Consider the following 22,725-nt stretch of genomic DNA (forward strand, 5'->3'; position numbering starts at 1 on the left):
GAGTATTAAAGTCTCCCACTATTATTGTGTTATTGTTAATTTCCCCTTTCATACTTGTTAGTATTTGCCTTATATATTGTGGTGCTCCTATGTTGGGTGCATATATATTTATGATTGTTACGTCTTCTTCTTGAATTGATCCTTTGATCTTTATGTAGTGTCCTTCTTTGTCCCTTTTCACATCCTTTATTTTAAAGTCTATTTTATCTGAAATGAGTATTGCGACTCCTGCTTTCTTTTGGTCTCCGTTTGCATGGAATATGTTTTTCCATCCTTTCACTTTCAGTCTGTGTGTGTCCCTAGTTTTGAGGTGGGTCTCTTGTAGACAGCATGTATAGGGGTCTTGTTTTTGTATCCATTCAGCAAGCCTTTGTCTTTTGGTTGGGGCATTCAACCCATTTACATTTAAGGTAATTATTGATAAGTATGATCCCGTTGCCATTTACTTTGTTGTTTTGAGTTCGTGTTGAAACATCCTTTCTGTGTTTCCTGTTTAGAGAAGATCCTTTAGCATTTGCTGGAGAGCTGGTTTGGTGGTGCTGAATTCCCTCAGCTCTTGCTTGTCTGTAAAGCTTTTGAATTCTCCTTCATATCTGAATGAGATCCTTGCTGGGTACAGTAATCTGGGTTGTAGATTATTCTCTTTCATTACTTTAAGTATGTCCTGCCATTCCCTTCTAGCCTGAAGGGTTTCTATTGAAAGATCAGCTGTTATCCTTATGGGGATCCCCTTGTGTGTTATTTGTTGTTTTTCCCTTGCTGCTTTTAATATTTGTTCTTTGTGTTTGATCTTTGTTAATTTGATTAATATGTGTCTTGGGGTGTTTCGCCTTGGGTTTATCCTGTTTGGAACTCTCTGGGTTTCTTGGACTTCTGTGACTATTTCTTTCCTCATTTTAGGGAAATTTTCAACTATTATCTCCTCGAGTATTTTTTCATGGCCTTTCCTTTTATCTTCTTCTTCTGGGACTCCTATGATTCGAATGTTGGGGCGTTTCATATTGTCCCAGAGGTCCCTGAGGTTTTCCTCATTTCTTTTGATTCTTTTTTCTTTTTTCCTCTCTGCTTCGTTTATTTCCATCATTCTATCTTCTACCTCACTTATCCTATCTTCTGCCTCCGTTATTCTACTGTTGGTTCCCTCCAGAGTGTCTTTTATCTCCTTTATTTCATTATTCATTCTATATTGACTCCTTTTTATTTCTTCTAAGTCCTTGATAAACATTTCTTGCATCTTCTCAATCTTTGTCTCCAGGCTATTTATCTGTAACTCCATTTTGCTTTCAAGATTTTGGATCATTTTTATTATCATTATTCTAAATTCTTTTTCAGATAGATTCCCTATCTCCTCCTCTTTTGTTTGGCTTTGTGGGCATTTCTCATTTTCCTTTACTTGCTGAGTATTTCTCTGCCTTTTCATCTTGTTTAGATTGCTGTGTTAGGCGTGGCCCTTCTGTATTCTGGTAGTATGAAGTTCCTCTTTGTTGTGGAGGTTCCTCACTGCGGTTGGGGTTGGACAGGTGGCTTGTCAAGGCTTCCTGGTTGGGGGAGCTTGTGTCGGTGTTCTGGTGGGTGGAGCTGGATTTCTGCTCTCTAGAGTGCAATGGAGTGACCAGTATTAATTTTTGAGATGTCTATGGATTTGGTGTGCCTCTGGGCAGCCTGTATATTGATGCTCAGGTCTATGTTCCTGCGTTGCTGGAGAATTTGCGTGGTATGTCTTGCTCTGGAACTTATTGTCTCTTGGGTGGAGCTTGGTTTCAGTGTATTTATGGAGGCTATTGGATGGTCTCTTATTAATTAATGTTTCCCCTGGCTTTCAGTCTTATTCTTGCAGTAGCCTCAAGACTTCTCCTTCCATACAGCCTCAATAATAAAACTTTTAGGTTAATGGTGAAAAGATTCTCCACAGTGAGGGATACCCAGAAAGGTTCACTGAGTTACATGGAGAGATGAGATGGGGGGGGTGGGTTGAGGTGACCAGGAGGGGAAGAGGGGAATTCAGATGTGGAGAGAGCAATCTAGCCAGTAAGCACTTCCCTCAGTGCTTTCCACAGTTTGGAACCCTCAGAGTGATTCACAGAGATACATAGAGGGGGGGAGGAAGGTAACAGAGGTGAGCATGAGTAGAAAGGGAGGAATTAAGAGGGGAGAGAGAGATCTGGGCAGTATCCTGTTCCTGAAGTGTTCTCCGGTACCCAGAACACCCTCAGAGATTCACAGAATTGGGTTGAGAAGAGAAGGAGGAGGGTGGGAGATAGAGGTTCCCTGAGGGAGAAGAAAGAGCATCAATAGGGGGAGAGAGTGATCAGGCCAGTGATCACACTCCTGAGTAAAAATGGGTCCTAAAGATTGGGTTCTTAAATGTACAAAATTGATATCAAATATGTAAAACAAAGATTAAAAATCTAGAGTAGAGGTTAGACTCTTATAAAACTTACAATCTAAAAAAAAAAAAAGAAAAAAGGAAACTGTAAAAAGAAAAAAAAACAGTAAAACAGTAAAAAAAGAAACAGTAAAAAAATGTAGAACAGGAAAAAAAAAATTAAAAAAAAGAAAACACAAAAGGTATAAGATATATGTATGTAGTTTGCTTCAAAAATAGGGTGTTTTTTTTTTTGCAAGTTAATAGTGGGTTATGAAAATGAAAGTTAAAGGTGTAATAGAGGACTTGAAGAAAAAAGAAAGAAGAGAAAAAAAATTTTTTTAATTTAAAAAAAATAATAATAGTAAAAAATATATATATCCCGGACTTTCTCTGGAGCTGTTGTGAGCAGTGTGGGATCTGCTCAGTTTTAGATAGATCCTTATTCCTGCTTATACTTTTCAAGATCTATAGGTCCTTTTCAATGCAGTCGGTATTAACTACAGGGATCTTAATCTGTTGGCCTGTCCCTTCCAAAGCGCTTCCCTCTGTTTATTTGGCTTCTGTTTGGAGATCTCTTCAGTATCTAATTTCCGCCCTGCAACAAAGCGGTGGAGGTGATCTCTTTAGGTTCGCTTGTTCAATCGTGCTGTGGGGAGGAAAGAACACTGCAAATCTGGCGTGTATGTGGTAAGCTCGCAGTGTCTCGGCCGCACTGGGTTCGCCCCCGCTCACGGCGTGTGTGCTTTCCCCGTCTACCCTGCTCAGGCTTCAGGTTACTCGGCCGGGGAGCGGGCCCTGAGCTGCGTGCACTTCCCAGGTCTAAGCCGCTCAGGTTCAGGCTCCCGGTTACTCCACAAAGGCGCAGACTCGGTTTCGCCCGCGGCTTGTGCCGTTCCCGGTCGGAGCTGCCCAGGCGGCCAGGAGTTTGGCGAGGGCGCTCTCCCCTGTTGGGGCGGTGCGGCTTATCACCTCCCTGGTCCCCGCCTCGGTTTACGGGTGTGCCCGGCTCCGGTGTGCTTTGTGTCGGTTCTGGGGAGCTGGTCTCTGGCTGCGACCCTCCCGGCGGCTGTCGACCCTCCGGGATCTCAGGCAGTCTTTGCTTAGAAACTGGGAGCCTGTTTGCAGTTTGGTAGGGGGTGCCCTCTCTGGAGCCGAGTTTGCCCCTTTCCGGCTCTGGCGGGCCCCGCCTGCCCGCTGTGTCCGGCGGGGGATGGGGCGGTCCGCAGCCGGCTAGCTCTCCTCTGGTATCGCTCAGTCCTTTGTTCTGTGAGCGGGCCGGCAGTGCCTTAGAGTTGGGCTTTTCGCGGGATAGTTCTCTCTCTCTCGCTGTCCCACAGTTTAGGTTACTATCTCACGTTAGCTCCCTCAGATTGCCCTCGGGGCACTCGGGCCCGGTCCTTACCCTAGGCAATGCCGCCCGCTCCTCTCCGTTCAGCCCCCACTTGCTGGTGGCGGATGATGCGAGCGTCTGGGGTTCTTTGCTGGGAGTTGCTTTAGGCACGTAATCTGTGGATTTTATTTATTTTTTCCTCCCAGTTACGTTGCCCTCCGAGATAAGAAATCCTCCCCCACACCCGCCGGTGAGAGAGTTTCCTGGTGCTTGGAAATTCCTCCTCTTTTACGACTCCCTCCCCGGCACGGGTCTCCGTCCCTAACTCTTTTGTCTCTCTTTTTATCTTTTATAATTTCTCCTACCTCTTTTGAAGATAATGCGCTGTTTTTGTGGAAGCCTGACGTCCTCAGCCAGCCTTCAGAAGTAGTTTTGTGAAGTTTGGTCAGCGTTCAGATGTTCTTTCGATAAATTTGTGGAGGAGAGAGTGGTCTCCCCGTCCTATTCCTCCGCCATCTTAGCCCCGCCCCCTTTTATTGCATTTTAGTATAGTTTTTCTTAGAATTTTTCCCAGTGATTCAGTTCAGTTTGTTCTCTATGTGGACCAAAGAAAAATTACAGGAAAAATGGAAGATGTGGGAATTTTTGAAGAGTAGTAGTTGATTTGGTTTCATTTTAGATTCTGTCAGCATCTGAAGTAGGTAAGTGGTGCTTTAGTATAGTGTCAGCTCAGATTCAGTCTCCATCTCCCAGCATCTTTAAATTACTGCACTGGCCAGGACCTATAGTTTAATATTGAAAGGAAGTGAAGACAGCAGGTGTCCTTGACTTGAATGTCTTTAATGTTTCACCTTAACTTTGATATTTATGTCAGGTTACCTTAATTCAGAGCTTTCCAGGTGGTGCTAGTGGCAAAGAACCCACTTTCCAAGGCAGGAGACATAAGAGATGTGTGTTTGATCCCTGGGTCAGGAAGATCCCCTGGAGGAGGGCATGGGAACCCACTCCAGTATGCTCCTCCGTCCATGGGATCACAGAAATTGGAGACAACTGAATCGACTTAGCACAGCATGCACTAACTCACTTTTCAAGGTTACTAAGACTTTTGTGTCATGAATTTATATTGAATTTTATCAGAACTTTTTTCTTTTTCTGGATAACTTTTGAGATGAGCATATAAGTTTTCTTTTTCATAATGATAATTATAATAAATGATATAATATTAGATTAATTTACATTTTTGAAATGTATAATATTAGTCTGTAGTAGAGTTTTCAACTCATATCTATATACATTTATTATATTGATAACATGTTTGGCCTGTATTTCTGCAATTTGCTTATTCGGTTATGATTTCTAGATTATACTTGCCTTATAAAATGAGTTTTTAATCTCTGAAATAGGTTGTGTTATATTTAAAAAATCTTTTAGTATTTCAAATCAAAGGAAAACCACTTGGTTTTGATACTTTGTTTTATGGAAGATTTTAAGCTACTGATTCAATTTCTTTTTTGTTATGGGACTATTTAGATTGTTTAAAATACACTGTTATGTCAGTTTTAATTTTTTTTTAAATGCATTTTTCCATTTCATCTAAGTTTTCAATTATTGACATAGTTCTTCCTAGTATTTTCTTACTATCTTTTTTGCAAGATCTATAGATATGCCTGTTTTTCTACTCCTAATATTATTTATTTGTATTACATTTTTTTCTTAAGTTCCCCTTTTACCTTCCTAGTCTCTATTTTGCTGTTCTGTGTAAATTTTCAATTGAATACTTAATTTATTGATGTTGGACCTTTCTTCTTTTCTAATATGAGTATTTAAAACCATACATTTCTTTCTAAGAACTACTTCAGCTAGATCTCACAAGATCTGATTTTCTAAATTAACTCCATTGTGATCAAATAATTGCAATTTGTATGACACTAATCCTTTGCAATCATTCCTTTACAGTCTATTATGTCATCAATTTTTATAAATATTCTCTTGTTATTTGAAAAAAATATTTTCAGTTGTTGAGTTTAATAATTTTATATTTGTTCATTAGTTAAAATTTGTTAATTGTTTGGCTAAAATATCCTTTATCCTGATGTGCTTTCATTTTGTTTATTTTTATTAACTACTGGGAAAGGAATATTAGATTTTCTCACCATAATGGTGGATTATTTTTATTTCCGTTTTGAATTCAGTCAATTTCTACATCCTGTAGTTTGGAGCTCTTCCATTAGATATAAACACTATTTGCTTAGTGTTTCTTTTTCTGCACTGTTACTTTCAGACTCACTGTGATCATATGTTTAAGTCACTTCTTGTAAAATGGTACACAGTTGAATTTATCTAGTCTGACATACTAAGCTTTTTTTAAAAATTAAAAAAGAATTTGTTATTACTGACTTACAGTAATAATACTTATATGATTTTTACTTTTACTTTTTCCCCCTAATGTTCCTTTCTCTCTCTTTTTTTGGGGGGGTGGGGTAATGGTTAATTTTATTAATTATATTTCTTCTAGTAGTTTGGAAAGTAAAATAATATTGATTCCCACTTAACAGTATCAGTGATACACTTGAAAAATTATATTATGTTTGGTTAGAATTGAATTTAACCTTTAATTTGTTTATAAGTAATTGGCTTAGCATTTTTATAAGTGACTAATAACACTGCTGCTGCTGCTAAGTCGCTTCAGTCGTGTCTGACTCTGTGTGACCCTATAGATGGCAGCCCACCAGGCTCCCCCGTCCCTGGGATTCTCAGGCAAGAACACTGGAGTGGGTTGCCATTGCCTTCTCCAACCAATAACACTACGTGATGTTATTTTTTTATTTGGAAAGTGCAGTTTTCCTTCTAAATCAAAAGCGGATGCTTGCAGACCCTCTCAGAGTCTGTAGTTTATTCACCTCATGAACACAAGGCTTCTAGCACAGGGATGGCTCTTTGATCTGCATCTTTAAAATACAAAAGTCTTGATTAACCCTCTCTTGGCGAAAGAGATGACACACATTTCTTTGCTTGATTATAGTAATTAAGCTTTACCTGATTTGCTTCTGATTATTATATTTTGCTTCTCTAGATTTTCAACACATCATTGTTTGAACCGCCCCCTCCAGGATATGAAAATGTCTCAGACGTTGTACCACCCTTTAGTGCCTTTTCTCCAGAAGGAATGCCAGAGGTAAAAATGCATGTGATAAAGATGACGAACGGAACTTCCTTGCACATGAAGGCAATAATTAATGGGGTATTGAGGTTTCTGATGTAATCCAAATTTATGTTTTTCTACATTTAAGAAATCGAATTTCTTAGTAATAAGAAGGAATATACATTTTGTGTTCATAGTGTTTTTTAGGATAAAATTTGTCACACTGAGATGGAGAAATCCAAAGTGTACATTTATTTGACAAATGCATACACCTATGTAATTAAAGCACCATCTACATGTAGAATATTACTGTCACTTCAGAATGTACTTCTAAGCGCCTTCTCAGTCAGTCCCACACACTCCCAAAGCAGTCATTCTCCGGATTTTTTTTTTTTTGGCCACCTTTGATTAGTTTTGCCTATACTAGAAATTCATATAAATGGAATTGATAGCATTTGTCTATTTTCTTTCACTAAGTATAGGACCTGTGAAAATTCACATGTTTTGCATTTATCTATAGATTGTTCTTTTTCATTGCCAATTAATTTCCATCATATGAAAATACTACATATCTTGCTACCATTGTAAAACTTGGATTAATTTTATAAAGAACTTGAATGAGAATTTGAAATTGTTGCCATTTTCAAATGAAGAGTACAGATATCCTTTTTAGAAAATTTGTATGGTTTACTTAATAAAGCAGTGGGCATAATTATAATAAAGCAGTGGGCATAATTATTATCTGAGGTTTCATAGTAAATCCCCAGATTCTTGGATAGTACTTTGTTTTTTATAAGAAAGCTAAACTTGAAAGAGTTGATTAGAATTTATTCATGTCTTTTAAAATGTTCTCTCTCCTGCTATAATATTTGACATCAGGTAGATTCAGTTTTGGACATACAGAGTTTGAGGTACCTAGGATATTCCAAGAAGTTGGAATATTGAAGTATCACTCAATAGAGAGATAAACACTTGACTATCATCAGAAACATCCCTAGTGAAAAATTTACATTTAGAACTGAATTGATATTTAAAGCTCCAAGGAAATAGCAGCCCACTCCAGTGTTCTTGCCTAGAGAATCCCATGGACAGAGGAGCCTGCCAGGCTATAGTCAAAGGGTGCAGAGTCAGACGCAACCAAGCAACTAAAATACTTCACCAGTCAGTTAATGTTTATTGCAAAAACATAGGCAATAAACCTATGTTTTTAATTAATTATTAAACCTATGATTTAATATTAGGCAATGCTATATCTTTTTTTTTTTTTTGCTATATCTTTTAATATGTAAAGTTAAAAAACATACTATTTTTTATTATTTTCTAATGCATTTGATTAACTTATATTTAAAAACTCTCATGGGTTTAGAGTATTTTCTACCAGTTGTATGAAATTTGCTTTAAATGAGTAATTAACATCATAGTTAATGGCACAATATTAGAAAAATTCTCCCCCAAATTTGCACATAAATAGGTTGCTTACAGTCATTGTAGTTATTTCATAACTGATATGACATAGAAATAAAGGATATAAAAACTAGGAATGAAGAGATAATATATTTTAGATCTCAGGTGTCCAGAGATTACATAGACTTTATCTTCTGGGTAAGGCACATTACCATCATGGGTCCATGTAAGATTCCTTTTTTTTTTAAATATAAATTTATTTATTTTAATTGAAGGCAAATTACTTTATAATATTGTATTGGTTTTGCTATACATTGACATGAATCTGCTACTGGCGTACATGTGTTCCCCATCCTGAACCCGCTTCCCACCTCCCTCCCCACCCCATCCCTCTGGGTCATTAGGAATGTATGTATTCTTATAAAAACATGGGCTTATTAGTGATTGGTATATTTTGAATATATGCAAATAATATTATACCTTAGGTCTTGGTGCATGACTGTTTTCAATTAACTATTTTTTAAAAATCTATTTTATGTCAGAGTAGTTTGTTACTTTTTACTGTTGCATAGTATCCCATGTTATATGCACACATGTAGCTTATCCATTCTCTTAGTGGCAAACATGTGGTTTGCCTCTAAATCTATATTAGCGCAAACAATGTTGGAGAGCATGTGCTCCTAAATGTTCCTGTATGGACTTGCAAGGGTTTCTCTGTGTATAGTAAACCAGTAGTGGGATTGCTGGTTTGTAAGGAATACTACATTTCACAATGTTCAGACTGCAGCAGTTTATTGCTCCCTGCAACATTATATATGAATGTTCCTTTTTCCTCACATTTTCATCAACAATTGAGGTTATATAACTTTCTAAATTTTGCCTATCTAATTGTGTTGTTTTGTTAGTTTGAGGTTCTCAAGGCAAGAATACTGAAGTGGTTTGCCATTTCCTTCTCTAGTGGCCCACATTTTGTCAGAACTCCCCACCATGACCCATTCATCTTGGGTGGCCCTACATGGCATGGCTCATAGTTTCATTGAGTTAGACAAGGCTATTATCCATGTGATTAGTTTGGTTAGTTTTCTGTGATTCTATGAACAAAACTAGTGGAGGTGGAATTCCAGTTAAGCTATTTCAAATCCTAAAAGATCATGCAGTTCAAGTGCTGCAATCAAATGCCAGCAGATTTGGAAAACTCAGCAGTGGCCACAGGACTGGAAAAGGTCAGTTTTCATTCCAATCCCAAAGAAAGGCAATGCCAAAGAATGTTCAAACTACTGCACAATTGTACTCATCTCACACACTAGCAAAGTAATGCTCAAAATTCTCCAAGCCAGGCATCAATAGTACGTGAACTGAGAACTTCCAGATGTTCAAAATGGGTTTAGAAAAGGCAGAGGAACCAGAGATCAAGTTGCCAACATCTGTTGGATCATAGAAAAAGCAAGAGAGTTCCAGAAAAACATCTATTTCTTCTTTATTGACTACACCAAAGCCTTTGACTGCATAGATCACAAAACACTGTGGAAAATTCTGAAAGAGATGGGAATACCAGACCACCTTACCTGCCTACTGAGAAATCTGTATGCAGGTCAAGAAGCAACACTTAGAACCAAACATGAAACAACGGACTGGTTCCAAATCGGGAAAGGAGTACGTCAAGGCTCTATATAGTTGCCCGGCTTATTTAGCTTCTAGGCAGAGTACATCATGCGAAATGCTGGGCTGGATTAAGCACAAGCTGGAATCAAGATTGCTGGGAGAAACATCAATAACTTCTAATATGCAGATGACACCACCCTCTGCCGAAAGTGAAGAGGAACTATAGAGCGTCTTCATGAAGGTGAAAGAGGAGAGTGAAAAAGCTGGCTTCAAACTCAACTTTCAAAAAACGAAGATCATGGTATTTGGTCCATGGTATTTGCCTATGTTTTCTTCTAGATGTTTTATGGTTTCAGGTCTTACATTTAACTCTTTAGTTTGTTTTGAATTTTTTTTTTTAAATGGTGTGAGAAAGTGGTCCAGTTTGATTCTTTGTAATGCAACTGTCCAGTTATGACAGAATTATTCTACTCATAAGAAAATTATAGAGATGATTAACTCATTCTTTTCAAGTAGATTTAAACTCTTCTACATTAATGGGAGGCTGGAAGATACATGTGATTCTACAAGGAATTCTCCAAGGACTTGTCTATGTTCAAATACTAAATTGGTTTGCTGGCTAGTGTGTTTCATTGGATTACCTATAACCCAGGCTGTGGAGTGTTAGTTTTGTTTTTTAATTATGTATGTCTGTATGTGTTCTTAGGATATTTCACTATGAGCGTCTATGGATCTCGGGTAGCTCAGCTGGTAAAGAATCTACCTGTAATGCAGGAGACCCTGGTTCGATTTCTGGGTGAGAAGTTGCCCTAGAGAAGGGACAGGTTACCCACTCCAGTATTCTTGCCTGGAGAATCCCTATGGACAGAGGATCCTGGCCTTAACTAAGCAACTAAGCACACACAGTCTGTGGATCTACATCTGAATCCTCTGAAAGTGAAAGTGGCTCAGTCATGTCTGACTGTTTGTGACCCCATGGACTATACAGTCCATGGAATTCTCCAGGCCAGAATACTGGAGAGGGTAGCCTTTCCCTTCTCCATTGGATCTTCCCAACCCAGGGATCAAACCCAGGTCTCCCACATTGAAGGCAGATTCTTTACCAGCTGAGCCACAAGGGAAGCTCAAGAATACGGGAGTGGGTAGCCTATCCCTTCTCCAGAGTATCTTCCCGAACCAGGAATTGAACTGGGGTCTCCTGCATTGCAGGCAGATTCTTTACCAACTGAGCTATCAGGGAGGTTTTGCTTTAGGTTATTTGAAATTAGCAATTCAACGATGTCTGTAATTATAGTTTAATTTAGTGGTTCTCGAACTCAGCTTGTATCACAATAATCTAGACGGCTTATAAAACACAGATTCTGATTCACACCCCCTAAATTTCACTAGATCTTGGGTGAAGCCTGAGAGTTTTATTTCTGGTAAGGTCCTAGATGGTGTTGACTCTGTGGGTTCAGGAACCATGCTTTGAGAACCACTGGTCTTATGTCCCAATTTTGTCTCTATTAACAAGGGCAGGAACATGGAAGCTTGAAAGAAATGGAAAATTCTAACAGTGCAACATTGTTAATTATTTCCAGTTATAGAACAATTGTGCAGTGTAAATTTTACAAGAAGGTCATTGTCTGAAAACAAAGATTTTTTTCTAGTTAGCAATGACAGCTTGCATTTGTGAAGTGCCAAGAGGACCTGTCTGCCCACACTTGTTTTCATTTTCAAAGTTTTCTGTCATTTTCAAACTAATTCCTTCTCCTATCTCTTCTCTATCCTAATTTGTCTTGTGAGATGTGCAGATTAAAAGGTAGCTACAATTTACAGGCATTTAAAGAAGTAGTCAGTTTTCCCAAAGTTGGTGATATTAAATATGAATAAATTTCAAGTAGAACATTTATACTAAGTAGAATTCACTGGAACAAAATTGGTTAATGGCTGTGTATTCACAGTTAGAATAAAAGTGTCCTCTAGAGAAGGCTAATAATTATAAAACAGACATACAGTGCTATCATCAATAGTATATTAATCTTGCGTCGATCTTGGGAAGAAAAATAATAGCTAAGAGTAATCCTTCTCCTGAAGCAAAGATTCAAATGTCACTTTCTCAATAAACTTTCTTCATTTTTTTTGGAAGTTGCATGCAACTGAGTACAAGGTCCATGTTTGCTTACTATATTTAAACTTAGATTTTTTTTCCCTACAGAACTCATCACCTTTTAACATTGTATAGAATTTGCTTATTACTTTTATGATTTATTGTCTCTGCTTTCCACATGAACGTAGGTTTCTTCAAAGACAGGGATTCACTGTATCTGCAGTTCCTAGAATGATATGTCTTCAACACATTTTTGGAATGAATCTGAGAGTCAGCTTGGAAACAATCTTATTGCAATATATTATAAATTTGTTGTGCACATGTTGTGAGACATAGTCAAAGAAGAAAACAATAACCAAAATAAAATGGTGGGATACTAGAAATAGTGTAGGACAGGGATAGGATATTAGAAATAGTGTAGGAGAGGGACTTCAAACTCTAGGGTATGTCAAGACTTTCCAAAGACAGATATAGGATCATTTAAAATAAAACAGTCACATTATTTGTTTCTCAGTGGACTCTTCATGGAATTGAGAACTAGCCTGTGGTAAGGCTCTGCTGCTCCCCTGTTCCCACCTCCCTGATTAACAATTATTGATTTCTTATTTTATGAATGAGAGACATCACTCATCCATCCTGAAACATATCTCTGAGTTGTAAAAAAAAAAAATCTCTAGGCCTCCAAACAAAGAGATGCTAGTGAAAGATTCTAATAGCTAGATAATAGAAATTTGTCAAGTCAAATGGTTTACAGTTGAACAAAATTAAAGATGAGTCTAACTGAGTTTCCAGCTAATACCATTAGAATTAACTTGGATAACAGATCAGTGTGAGATTTAGGAGTTGTAACTTGGAAAGAGTTAAAATGATTCAGGGAAAATTCCATAACAAATTTTTTTTCATTCATATCCTAAAATTTCTCAAAACATGTATAACAATGAGAAATGTGAATAACGATAGTCCTGATAGTCCTGACTTATTCTGGAAATAATTTATTCATCCATAGATCCATGACCTCATGTTTTAACATCCCACAGTACTAAAAGTTGTATTTAAAGCAAAATTTTATGCTTAGGCATTGTTTATAAAAGTTTGTAATGATGCTTAGACTCACTTTGATACTGCTAATAATTATAATAGTAAGTTACTTGAAGAATTTTTTTAACGTGTGCAGCTTGTCATAGGAAATAAATATTTTTAAACACTATACACAGGCATTCTTCATCAAGGCAGGTTTGTCAGTGATTAAGATTTACAAGCATTGTCCAAATTTCTAGGCAGCAGAAACTGAAATGGTATTTGCTATTCTAGATGTTAATTAAGGAGTGTTCTCTTGGGATCAGTATCTGTGGCAGGGAGGGGAAGGAAGCTGGAACACACAGAGGGAGAAATTGCACCTCAATGCCAGTTCAAGGACAGCCTCAACTGACCCAGTGGGCTGCTCTGGAGTCAGAATAGCCCTTCAGAATGCCCTGGACTGGACAAAGATGTCCGGATCGTTCTGTTCCCACACTGATCAGTGATTGAGCATGTGTATCCTGGAAGAGCATGACCTCGAGCAGAGAGCTGTGTGTAGCTGATCGTGAGCAAGGGCTGACTTTGAAGACAGCCTGCAGAGAGCCTTCCTTCTCTGGAACAAGAACATCTTCAATGAAGGGGAATCTAGGCAGGACACCCTGGTGTCCAGTTCAGTTCAGTTCAGTTGCTCAGTCGTGTCCGACTCTTTGTGACCCCATGAATTGCAACACACCAGGACTCTCTGTCCATCACCAACTCCCGGAGTCTACCCAAACCCATGTCCATCGAGTCGGTGATGCCATCCAACCATCTCATCCTCTGTCGTCCCCTTCTCCTCCCGCCCCCAATCCTACCCAGCATTAGGGTCTTTTCCAATGAGTCAACTCTTCGCATGAGGTGGCCAAAGTATTGGAGTTTCAGCTTCAACATCAGACCTTCCAATGAACACCCAGGATTGATCTCTTTTAGGATGGATTGATTGGATCTCCTTGCAGTCCAAGGGACTCTCAAGAGTCTTCTCCAACACCACAGTTCAAAAGCATCAATTCTGCGGCGCTCAACTTTCTTCACCGTCCAACTCTCACATCCATACATGACCACTGGAAAAACCATCGCCTTGACTAGACGGACTTTTGTTGGCAAAGTAATGTCTCTGTTTTTAAATATGCTATCTAGGTTGACCAAAACCTTCCTTCCAAGGAGTAGGCGTCTTTTAATTTCATGGCTGCAATCACCATCAGCAGTGATTTTGGAGCCCCCAAAAATAAAGTCTGACACTATTTCCACTGTTTCCCCATCTATTTCCCATGAAGTGATGGGACCAGATGCCATGATCTTAGTTTTCTGAACGTTGAGCTTTAAGCCAACTTTTTCACTCTCCTCTTTCACCTTCATCAAGAGGCTCCTTAGTTCTTCACTTTGTGCCATAAGGGTGGTGTCATCTGCATATCTGAGGTTATTGATATTTCTCCCAGCAATCTTGATTCCAGCTTGTGTTTCTTCCAGCCCAGCGTTTCTCATAATGTACTCTGCATATAAGTTAAATAAGCAAGGTGACAATATACAGCCTTGACGTACTCCTTTTCCTATTTGGAACCAGTCTGTTCAATGTCCAGTTCTAACTGTTGCTTCCTGACCTGCATACAGGTTTCTCAAGAGACAGGTCAGATGGTCTGGTATTCCCATCTCTTTCAGAATCTTCCACAGTTTATTGTGATCCACACAGTCAAAGGCTTTGGCATAGTCAATAAAGCAGAAATAGATGTTTTTCTGGAACTCTCTTGCTTTTTCGATGATCCAGTGGATATTGGCAATTTGATCCCTGGTTCCTCTGCCTTTTCTAAAACCAGCTTGAACATCTGGAAGTTCACGGTTCACGTATTACTGAAGCCTGGCTTGGAGAATTTTAAGCATTACTTTACTAGCGTGTGAGATGAGTGCAATTGTGCGGTAGTTTGAGCATTCTTTGGCATTGCCTTTCTTTGGGATTGGAACGAAAACTGACCTTTTCCAGTCCTGTGGCCACTGCTGAGTTTTCCAAATTTGCTGGCATATCGAGTGCAGCACTTTCACAGCATCATCTTTCAGGATTTGAAATAGCTCAACTGGAATTCCATCACCTCCACTAGATTTGTTCATAGTGATGCTTTCTAAGGCCCACTTGACTTCACATTCCAGGATGTCTGGCTCTAGGTGAGTGATCACACCATCGTGATCACCTGGGTCGTGAAGATCCTTTTTGTACAGTTCTTCTGTGTATTCTTGCCACCTCTTCTTAATATCTTCTGCTTCTCTTAGGTCCATACCATTTCTGTCCTTTATCGAGCCTATCTTTGCATGAAATGTTCCTTTGGTATCTCTAATTTTCTTGAAGAGATCTCTAGTCTTTCCCAATCTGTTGTTTTCCTCTATTTCTTTGCATTGCTCACTGAGGAAGGCTTTCTTATCTCTCCTTGCTATTCTTTGGAACTCTGCATTCAGATGGGAATATCTTTCCTTTTCTCCTTTGTTTTTTGCTTCTCTTCTCTTCCCAGCTATCTGTAAGTCCTCCTCAGACAGCCATTTTGCTTTTTTGCATTTCTTTTCCATGGGGATTATCTTGATCCCTGTCTCCTGTAACAATGTCATGAACCTCTGTCCATAGTTCATCAGGCACTCTGTCTATCAGATCTAGTCCCTTAAATCTATTTGTCACTTCTACTGTATACTCATAAGGAATTTGATCTAGGTCATACCTAAATGGACTAGTGGTTTTCCCTACTTTCTTCAATTTAAGTCTGAATTTGGCAATAAGCAGTTCATGATCTGAGCCACAGTCTGCTCCTGGTCTTGTTTTTGCTGACTGTATAGAGCTTCTCCATCTTTGGCTGCAAAGAATATAATCAATCTGATTTTGGTGTTGACCATCTGGTGATGTCCACATGTAGAGTCTTCTCTTGTGTTGTTGGAATAGGGTGTTTGCTATTACCAGTGCCTTCTCTTGGCAAAACTCTATTAGCCTTTGCCCTGCTTCATTCTGTACTCCAAGGCCAAATTTGCCTGTTACACCAGGTGTTTCTTGACTTCCTACTTTTGCATTCCAGTGCCCTATAAGGAAAAGGAGATCTTTTTTGGTTGTTAGTTCTAGAAGGTCTTGTAGGTCTTCATAGAACCATTCAACTTCACCTTCTTCAGTGTTACTGGTCAGGGCATAGACTTGGATTACTGTGATACTGAATGGTTTGCCTTGGAAACGAACAGAGATCATTCTGTCGTTTTTGAGATTGCATCCAAGTACCGCCTTTCAGACTCTTTTGTTGACCATGATGGCTACTCCATTTCTTCTAAGGGATTCTTGCCCACAGTAGTAGATATAATGGTCATCTGAGTTAAATTCACCCATTCCAGTCCATCTTAGTTCTCTGGTGTTCAGTAGAAACGTATTTTACCTTAGTATATAGTAAGATGCTTTAGGCAAGGGGGAAAATACGAGTTCAAGGAAAAAACTTGATGATAAAATTTTGACTGAAGAGTGTGGCTTTGAAGTGAATGATGTTGAATAATAAATCAGTATAGTATTTAAATTCTTTTGGATATAAATAAAAGAGGTAAAATTCCTTCTGAAAATGTTAATATTTATAATGTGCTGGAAATTGCATTCTTTATGGCAACTTAAAGATATGACAAACAATTTCAGATGTGAATCTAAAAATAAAGGAGAGATACATTGCTTTTCAAAATTAATTTAAGGAGTAGGTAAGCAAAAAAAAAATGTGTGAAGAACACTGATCTAATCTAACAGGCCATTTTACAAATGATACTGTTGAGACTCAGAGACATGCTTGTGATCATTATTATGACATGAAGCCAAATTTGTAAAGTAGTGGCATTACCTGACAATTATTTCTTACCTGGTTATGTGAAGATGCATTGTGAGTATACTGCAAAGAGAATAAAGCTCTCATCAAGGGCTTTTTAACCCAGGGTACCTGTCACCCTCCAAATTGCATGGGGCAGTGTGTATGTTTATGTGTATTTTCCTGGGGAATGCTTCTCTATAGTTTTATAGTGACAACAGAGGAGACATTGACATAAACAAAACTTAATATTTAATTCATAAGTTTCTACCCAGCTAATTGCCTTCTCAATTCAAGTTCATTTCTCCCTTGAATCTCTTATCAGAGGCTTTTTTGACCCTCTTACTTACTCTTGCTTCTTTCCTCTTTCAAAAACACAAAACAATCTTCATGCTGAGAAATCTCTTTTATGAAATCTTTCTTGTACTAAGTCATCTATGTTCTCAACAGGGTGACCTAGTGTATGTTAACTACGCACGAACTGAAGACTTCTTTAAACTAGAGCGGGACATGAAAATCAATTGCTCTGGGAAGATTCTGATTGCCAGATATGGGAAAATTTTCAGAGGAAATAAGGTAAAAAAAAATCATCTCTTTTTTTTTTCTTTTCTATAAAAATAAAAAGTTATATTGTATCTTGGGCTTTCCTGGTGGCTGAGATGGTAAAGAATCTGCCTGCAATTCAGGAGACCTGGGTTCAATCCCAGGCTCAGGAAGATACCCTGGAGAAGGAAATGGCTACCCACTCCAGTGTTCTTGCCCAGGGAATCCTATGGACAGAGGATCCTGGTGGTCTGCAGTCCATGGGGTCGCAGAGAGTCAGACACGACTGAGGGACTAACACTTTTCTATTTTTCATGTTGTATCTTACATGGGTAGAACCACATCCTTAAAATTTTTTGATGACCGTGATCTTCCCATACTCTTTACCATTCCTGCCTAATAGGGAGGATACACCTCCTAGTTTGTAGGCAGGTTTTAAACTGGGTCATTGGAATTTGGCCAGTGTAGAAGTTCAAGGAGAACAGCACAGGTTTTTCTATACCTACATATTGTCCCTGTGGTCTGTGAAGTAGCATGCATTGGATTTGTTGTTAGTCTTTAGTATCTTTAAATATTATCTTTGAAAATATTTACTAAATTAAACTTTAGTGTTAATTCTTTGTTAGAGGTAATGAGACAAGCCAATATATGCACAGTGGTTTTGAAAGTTACCAGCACTTGATCTGGAGCTTCCCAGGGAGCACAGTGATAAAGATTGTGCCTGCTAGTGCAGGAGATGCCAGAGATAGGGGTTTGGGTTGGGAAGATCCCTTGGAGTAGGAAATGCAAACCACTCCAGTATTCTTACCTGAGAAGTCCCATGGGCAGAGGAGCCTGGTGGATACAGACCATGGGGTCAAAAGGAATCAGATACGACTGAGTGACTGAGCATATAGAGCACTTGATTTGCTAATAGTTTAGTTTCCTCTTTTGTGGGAAATTAATTTAAAAAATATTCTCTTTCAACCATAGAAGAAATGGGAATCTAGTCTGTGAAATCTACTTGCTTATTGTGCTTCTAGACTAGAGGAAGGAAACAGAAGGTACCTGTTACTGATAGATACGTTTTTAAAATCTGCTCTGAGGGCTTATTCCAGACCTGGAAACTAGTTTTTTAGAGCTTGCATAAGAAAAAGACCAAACCAGTTCTCTGAGAGATGTTGTTGTAAGCATAAGGATTAAAGATAAGGATTGAAGATAAGCTTTAGCTACTTTTTAAGTGTAATTTCGAATAACCAACCTAAAATAAGAATGACTGTGCTTTCCAGGTTAAAAATGCCCAGCTAGCTGGGGCCAGAGGGATCATTTTGTACTCAGACCCTGCTGATTATGTTGCTCCCGGGGTGGAGGCCTATCCGGATGGTTGGAATCTTCCTGGAGGTGGTGTTCAGCGTGGAAATATCTTAAATCTTAATGGTGCAGGAGACCCTCTCACACCTGGCTACCCGGCAAATGGTGAGTGATCAAGCTTCAATCATCACAGAAACTTTTGACATTTTGAAATGATTTTATCAAAAGATTTCCTTTGACAAAAGGATAAAGTATGTCATTTTCTTACTGTCTTTGCATCTAAGAATATATTAAAGGGTTTTGAACTCAGAAAATTATTGGTTTGGGTCCTTTATCCCTTGCTTGGAACTCTTGCATCTGGTAGGTTTTGAAATGCAGACATTTTCAGATATTTAAAAGTAAGATGGTGCATATACCTTACTGCATAACATTCACATAGGAGGCTTGAACAAAATGTGGGAAGCAAGTATGTAAATATTTTACAGTAAAGTGTAGGAATAATCATTTTAAGCAGAGGGTACATAAATGATATAAATAGCCTCATGTCTGCTCAAGTCAGATCTTGCTGCCAAATTAGTTTATATCAGATCATGTTTTGTTGCCAAATATTAATAAATGCCTTCTCCCAATTAATGGATTTCACAATTTTTTCAGTTCAGTTCAGTCACTCAGTCGTGTGCGACTCTTTGTGACCCCGTGGACTGCAGCATGCCAGGCCTCCCTGTCCAACACCAACTCCCTGAGCCTACCCAAACTCATGTCCATTGAGTCGGTGATGCCATCCAACCATCTCATCCTCTGTCGTCCCCTTCTCCTCCTGCCCTCAATCTTTCCCAGCATCAGTATCTTTTCCAATGAGTCAGCTCTTTGCATCGGGTGGCCAAAGTACTGGAGTTTCAGCTTCAACATCAGACCTTCCAATGAACACCCAAGACTGATCTCCTTTAGGATGGACTGGTTGGATCTCCTTGCAGTCCAAGGGACTCTCAAGAGTCTTCTCCAACACCACAGTTCAAAAGCCTCAATTCTGCACTCAGCTTTCTTTGTAGTCCAACTCTCACATCCATACATGACTACTGGAAAAACCATAGCCTTGACTAGACGGACCTTTGTTGGCAAAGTAATGTCTCTGCTTTTAAATATGCTCTCTAGGTTGGTCATAACTTTCCTTCCAAGGAGTAAGCATCTTCTAATTTCATGGCTGCAATCACCATCTGCAGTGATTTTGGAGCCCCCAAAAGTAAAGTCTCTCACTGTTTCCACTGTTTCCCCATCTATTTGCCATGAAGTGATGGGACTGGATGCCGTGATCTTAGTTTTCTGAATGTTGAGCTTTAAGCCAACTTTTTCACTCTCCTCTTTCACTTTCATCAAGAGGCTCTTTAGTTCTTCTTCACTTTCTGCCATAAGGGTGGTGTCGTCTGCATATCTGAGGTTATTGATATTTCTCCTGGCAATCTTGATTCCAGCTTGTGCTTCCTCCAGCCCAGCGTTTCTCATGATGTACTCTGCATGTAAGTTAAATAAGCAGGGTGACAATATACAGTTTTTTAAAGTTTCTAATTGTAGAAAAGGGACAGTAAAACAAATTCTATAAATCCCTGAAATGGCATATTTTGAATACAGAGTCTGGAAAATGCTTATTGTGTCATTTCTGTGTAAAGACAGTAGTGATCCCTTTCAAGGAGTGTTTCCAAAAGGCTAGCTTTTTAATGCATTAACGGCCCTATAAGCTTTGTTGTATTATTATCTCTACTTGACAGAGGAGGAATGTGAAACCAGAAAGAAGTAAACAGTAAGTGAGGAGTGGGGATTCAAATTCAGATAGTTTGGCTCCAGAGTCCGTGTGTTTGTCTCATGCTGAAATGCCCTACTGTAAAACAGTAGATCATTAACAAGGGAGCTTGGAGCATATTTTTAATGTACTCAGCTATTTGATGACATTTACAAAAATCTGTCATCATTTAGTTTATGTGGTTTAATATTAATAAAGGTTTATAACTTGGATAAAGTAGGTTACCAAAGTATTGGTGGCATTTCCATATTTATTTTTCATCTTGGATCCTTCTATCTAATTGTAGACTCCTTTAAAGCTTATGTGTTTGGCTTTGTAAATTTTTGAACATAGTACATTGTCATAGTTTTTTTTTAAGCAGTACATATTTTTAATCAATACACATGATAAAATCATGTGTCTACCTGAACTTTATTAACTTAGCCTTTTTATTCCCAAGTTTTGAAAAATGCAACTGCTCCTAAGCTCTGTTTGTTATACAAAGCTAAAATTATGAACATAAAATAAGATTAACTGGAATACTTCTGTTTACTATGCTCAGATTTAAAAGATGACATTGTAGAAGCCTCCCTATGAGGCTTCCATTTGTTGAATTCCCTTTTGTGCCCTATTCTTTATTATTTTTCTTTTAATTTCACTCTTTATTATGGAATAGTTCTAACACAAAAAAAATAGAGATAATGAATACCATTTTGTCTATCTTATTTTATCTATTCATTGCCCTTTTTTGATTTTGCTCTAAATTAAAAAAATCCCATGTAATGTATTATTATGTCATTTTGCCATAAAAAGACTAGCTTTTACAATCACCTACACCAAGAGAATTCCAGAAAAACATTTACTTCTACTTCATTGACTACACTAAAACCTTTGACTGTGTGGATCACAACAAACTGTGGAAAATTCTGAAGGAGATAGGAATACCAGGCCACCTTACCTGCCTCCAGAGAAACCTGTATGCAGGTCAAGAAGCAACATTTGGAACCAGACATGGAACAACAGACTGGTTCCAAATCGGGAAAGGAGTACATCAAGGTTGTATGTTGTCACCCTGCTTATTTAACTTATATGCAGAGTACGTCATGTGAAATGCCAGACTAGATGAAGCACAAGTTTGAATCAATATTTCCAGGAGAAATATCAATAACTTCAGATATGCAGATGACACCAACCTAGTGGCAGAAAGCAAAGAGGAACTAAAAAGTCTTTTGATGAAGGTGAAAGAGGAGAGTGACACAGCTGACTTAAAACTCAACATTCAAAAAGCTAAGATCATGGCATCTGGTCCTATCCCTTCATGGCAAATAGATGGAAACAGAGGCAGATTTTATTTTCTTGGGCTCCAAAATCACTGCAGATGGTGACTGCAGCCATGAAATTAAAAGATGCTTGCTCCTTGGAAGAAAAGCTGTGACAAACCTAGAAAGCATATTCAAAAGCAGAGAAATTACTTTGCCACCTAAGGTCTGTCTAGTCAAAGCTCTGGTTTTTCTAGTAGTCATGTATGGATGTGAGAGTTGAACAGTAAAGAAGGCTGAGTGTGGAAGAATTGATGCTTTTGAACTTCAGTGTAGGAGAAGACTCTTGAGAGTCTTTTGGACTGCAAGGAAGTCAAACCAGTCAATCCTAGAGGAAATCAACCTTGAATATTCATTGGAAGGACTGATGCTAGAGCTGAAGCTCCAATTCTTTGGCCATATCATGTGAAGAGCCAACTCATTGGGAAAAACTGATGCTGGGAAAGATTAAAGGCAGGAGAAGGGGATGACAGAGGACAAGATGGTTGGATGGCATCAGTGACTCAATGGACATGAGTTTGAGCAAGCTCTGGGAGATGGTGAAGGACAGGGAAACCTCGCATGCTGCAGTCCATGGAGTCACAAAGAATTTGACACGACTGAGCAGCTGAACATTAAAAATAAATTTCTTGTGATCTGAAATTTTGGAGGAAAAAGTGAAAGAATAGCTTTTATTTTTCTTAAATCTGGAGAAATGACAGGATGTGTGTTTTTGTTTTGAGGTAGAGTTTACATGTAATAATATGCACAGATCTTAAGTGTTAATTCAATAAGTTAAAAACATTGTATGTATCTGTGTCACTCAAAATAAGATATAGGACATTTCTGTGACTTCAGAAAGTTTTCTGGTACCCATTTTTGGTCAGTATTTACCATAGCCCCACCCCTAGAAGCAGCCATTTTCTGATATCTTTTGTCATTCGTTAGTTTGGTTTTGAACTTCATATAAATTGAATCAGATTATATCTGTTCTTTTGTGTGTTGACAGAAAATCAAGTAACAGTCAAGCTA

The 22,725-nt window shown here is 38.5% G+C and overlaps 1 protein-coding gene across 7 annotated transcripts in view; it reads left to right on the plus strand.

Moving 5' to 3' along the window:
- Positions 1-22,725, plus strand: part of FOLH1 (folate hydrolase 1) — a 77,486-nt gene that overhangs the window by 16,055 nt on the left and 38,706 nt on the right. For 6 of the 7 annotated variants that reach the window (XM_081533350.1, XM_081533351.1, XM_081533352.1 and 3 more), the window contains 3 exons: positions 6,772-6,873; positions 17,239-17,364; positions 18,600-18,786. In XM_081533350.1, coding sequence (XP_081389476.1) covers positions 6,772-6,873; positions 17,239-17,364; positions 18,600-18,786 — 415 coding nt within the window. The remainder of the gene's footprint in view (positions 1-6,771; positions 6,874-17,238; positions 17,365-18,599; positions 18,787-22,725) is intronic. The other variant, XM_081533357.1, reaches the window with a different exon arrangement.

Source organism: Giraffa tippelskirchi, chromosome 10 (genome assembly GCF_054371585.1).
Source record: "Giraffa tippelskirchi isolate mGirTip1 chromosome 10, T2T-mGirTip1v1.2.pri, whole genome shotgun sequence".
In the NCBI taxonomy this organism is placed as follows: Eukaryota; Metazoa; Chordata; class Mammalia; order Artiodactyla; family Giraffidae; genus Giraffa; species Giraffa tippelskirchi.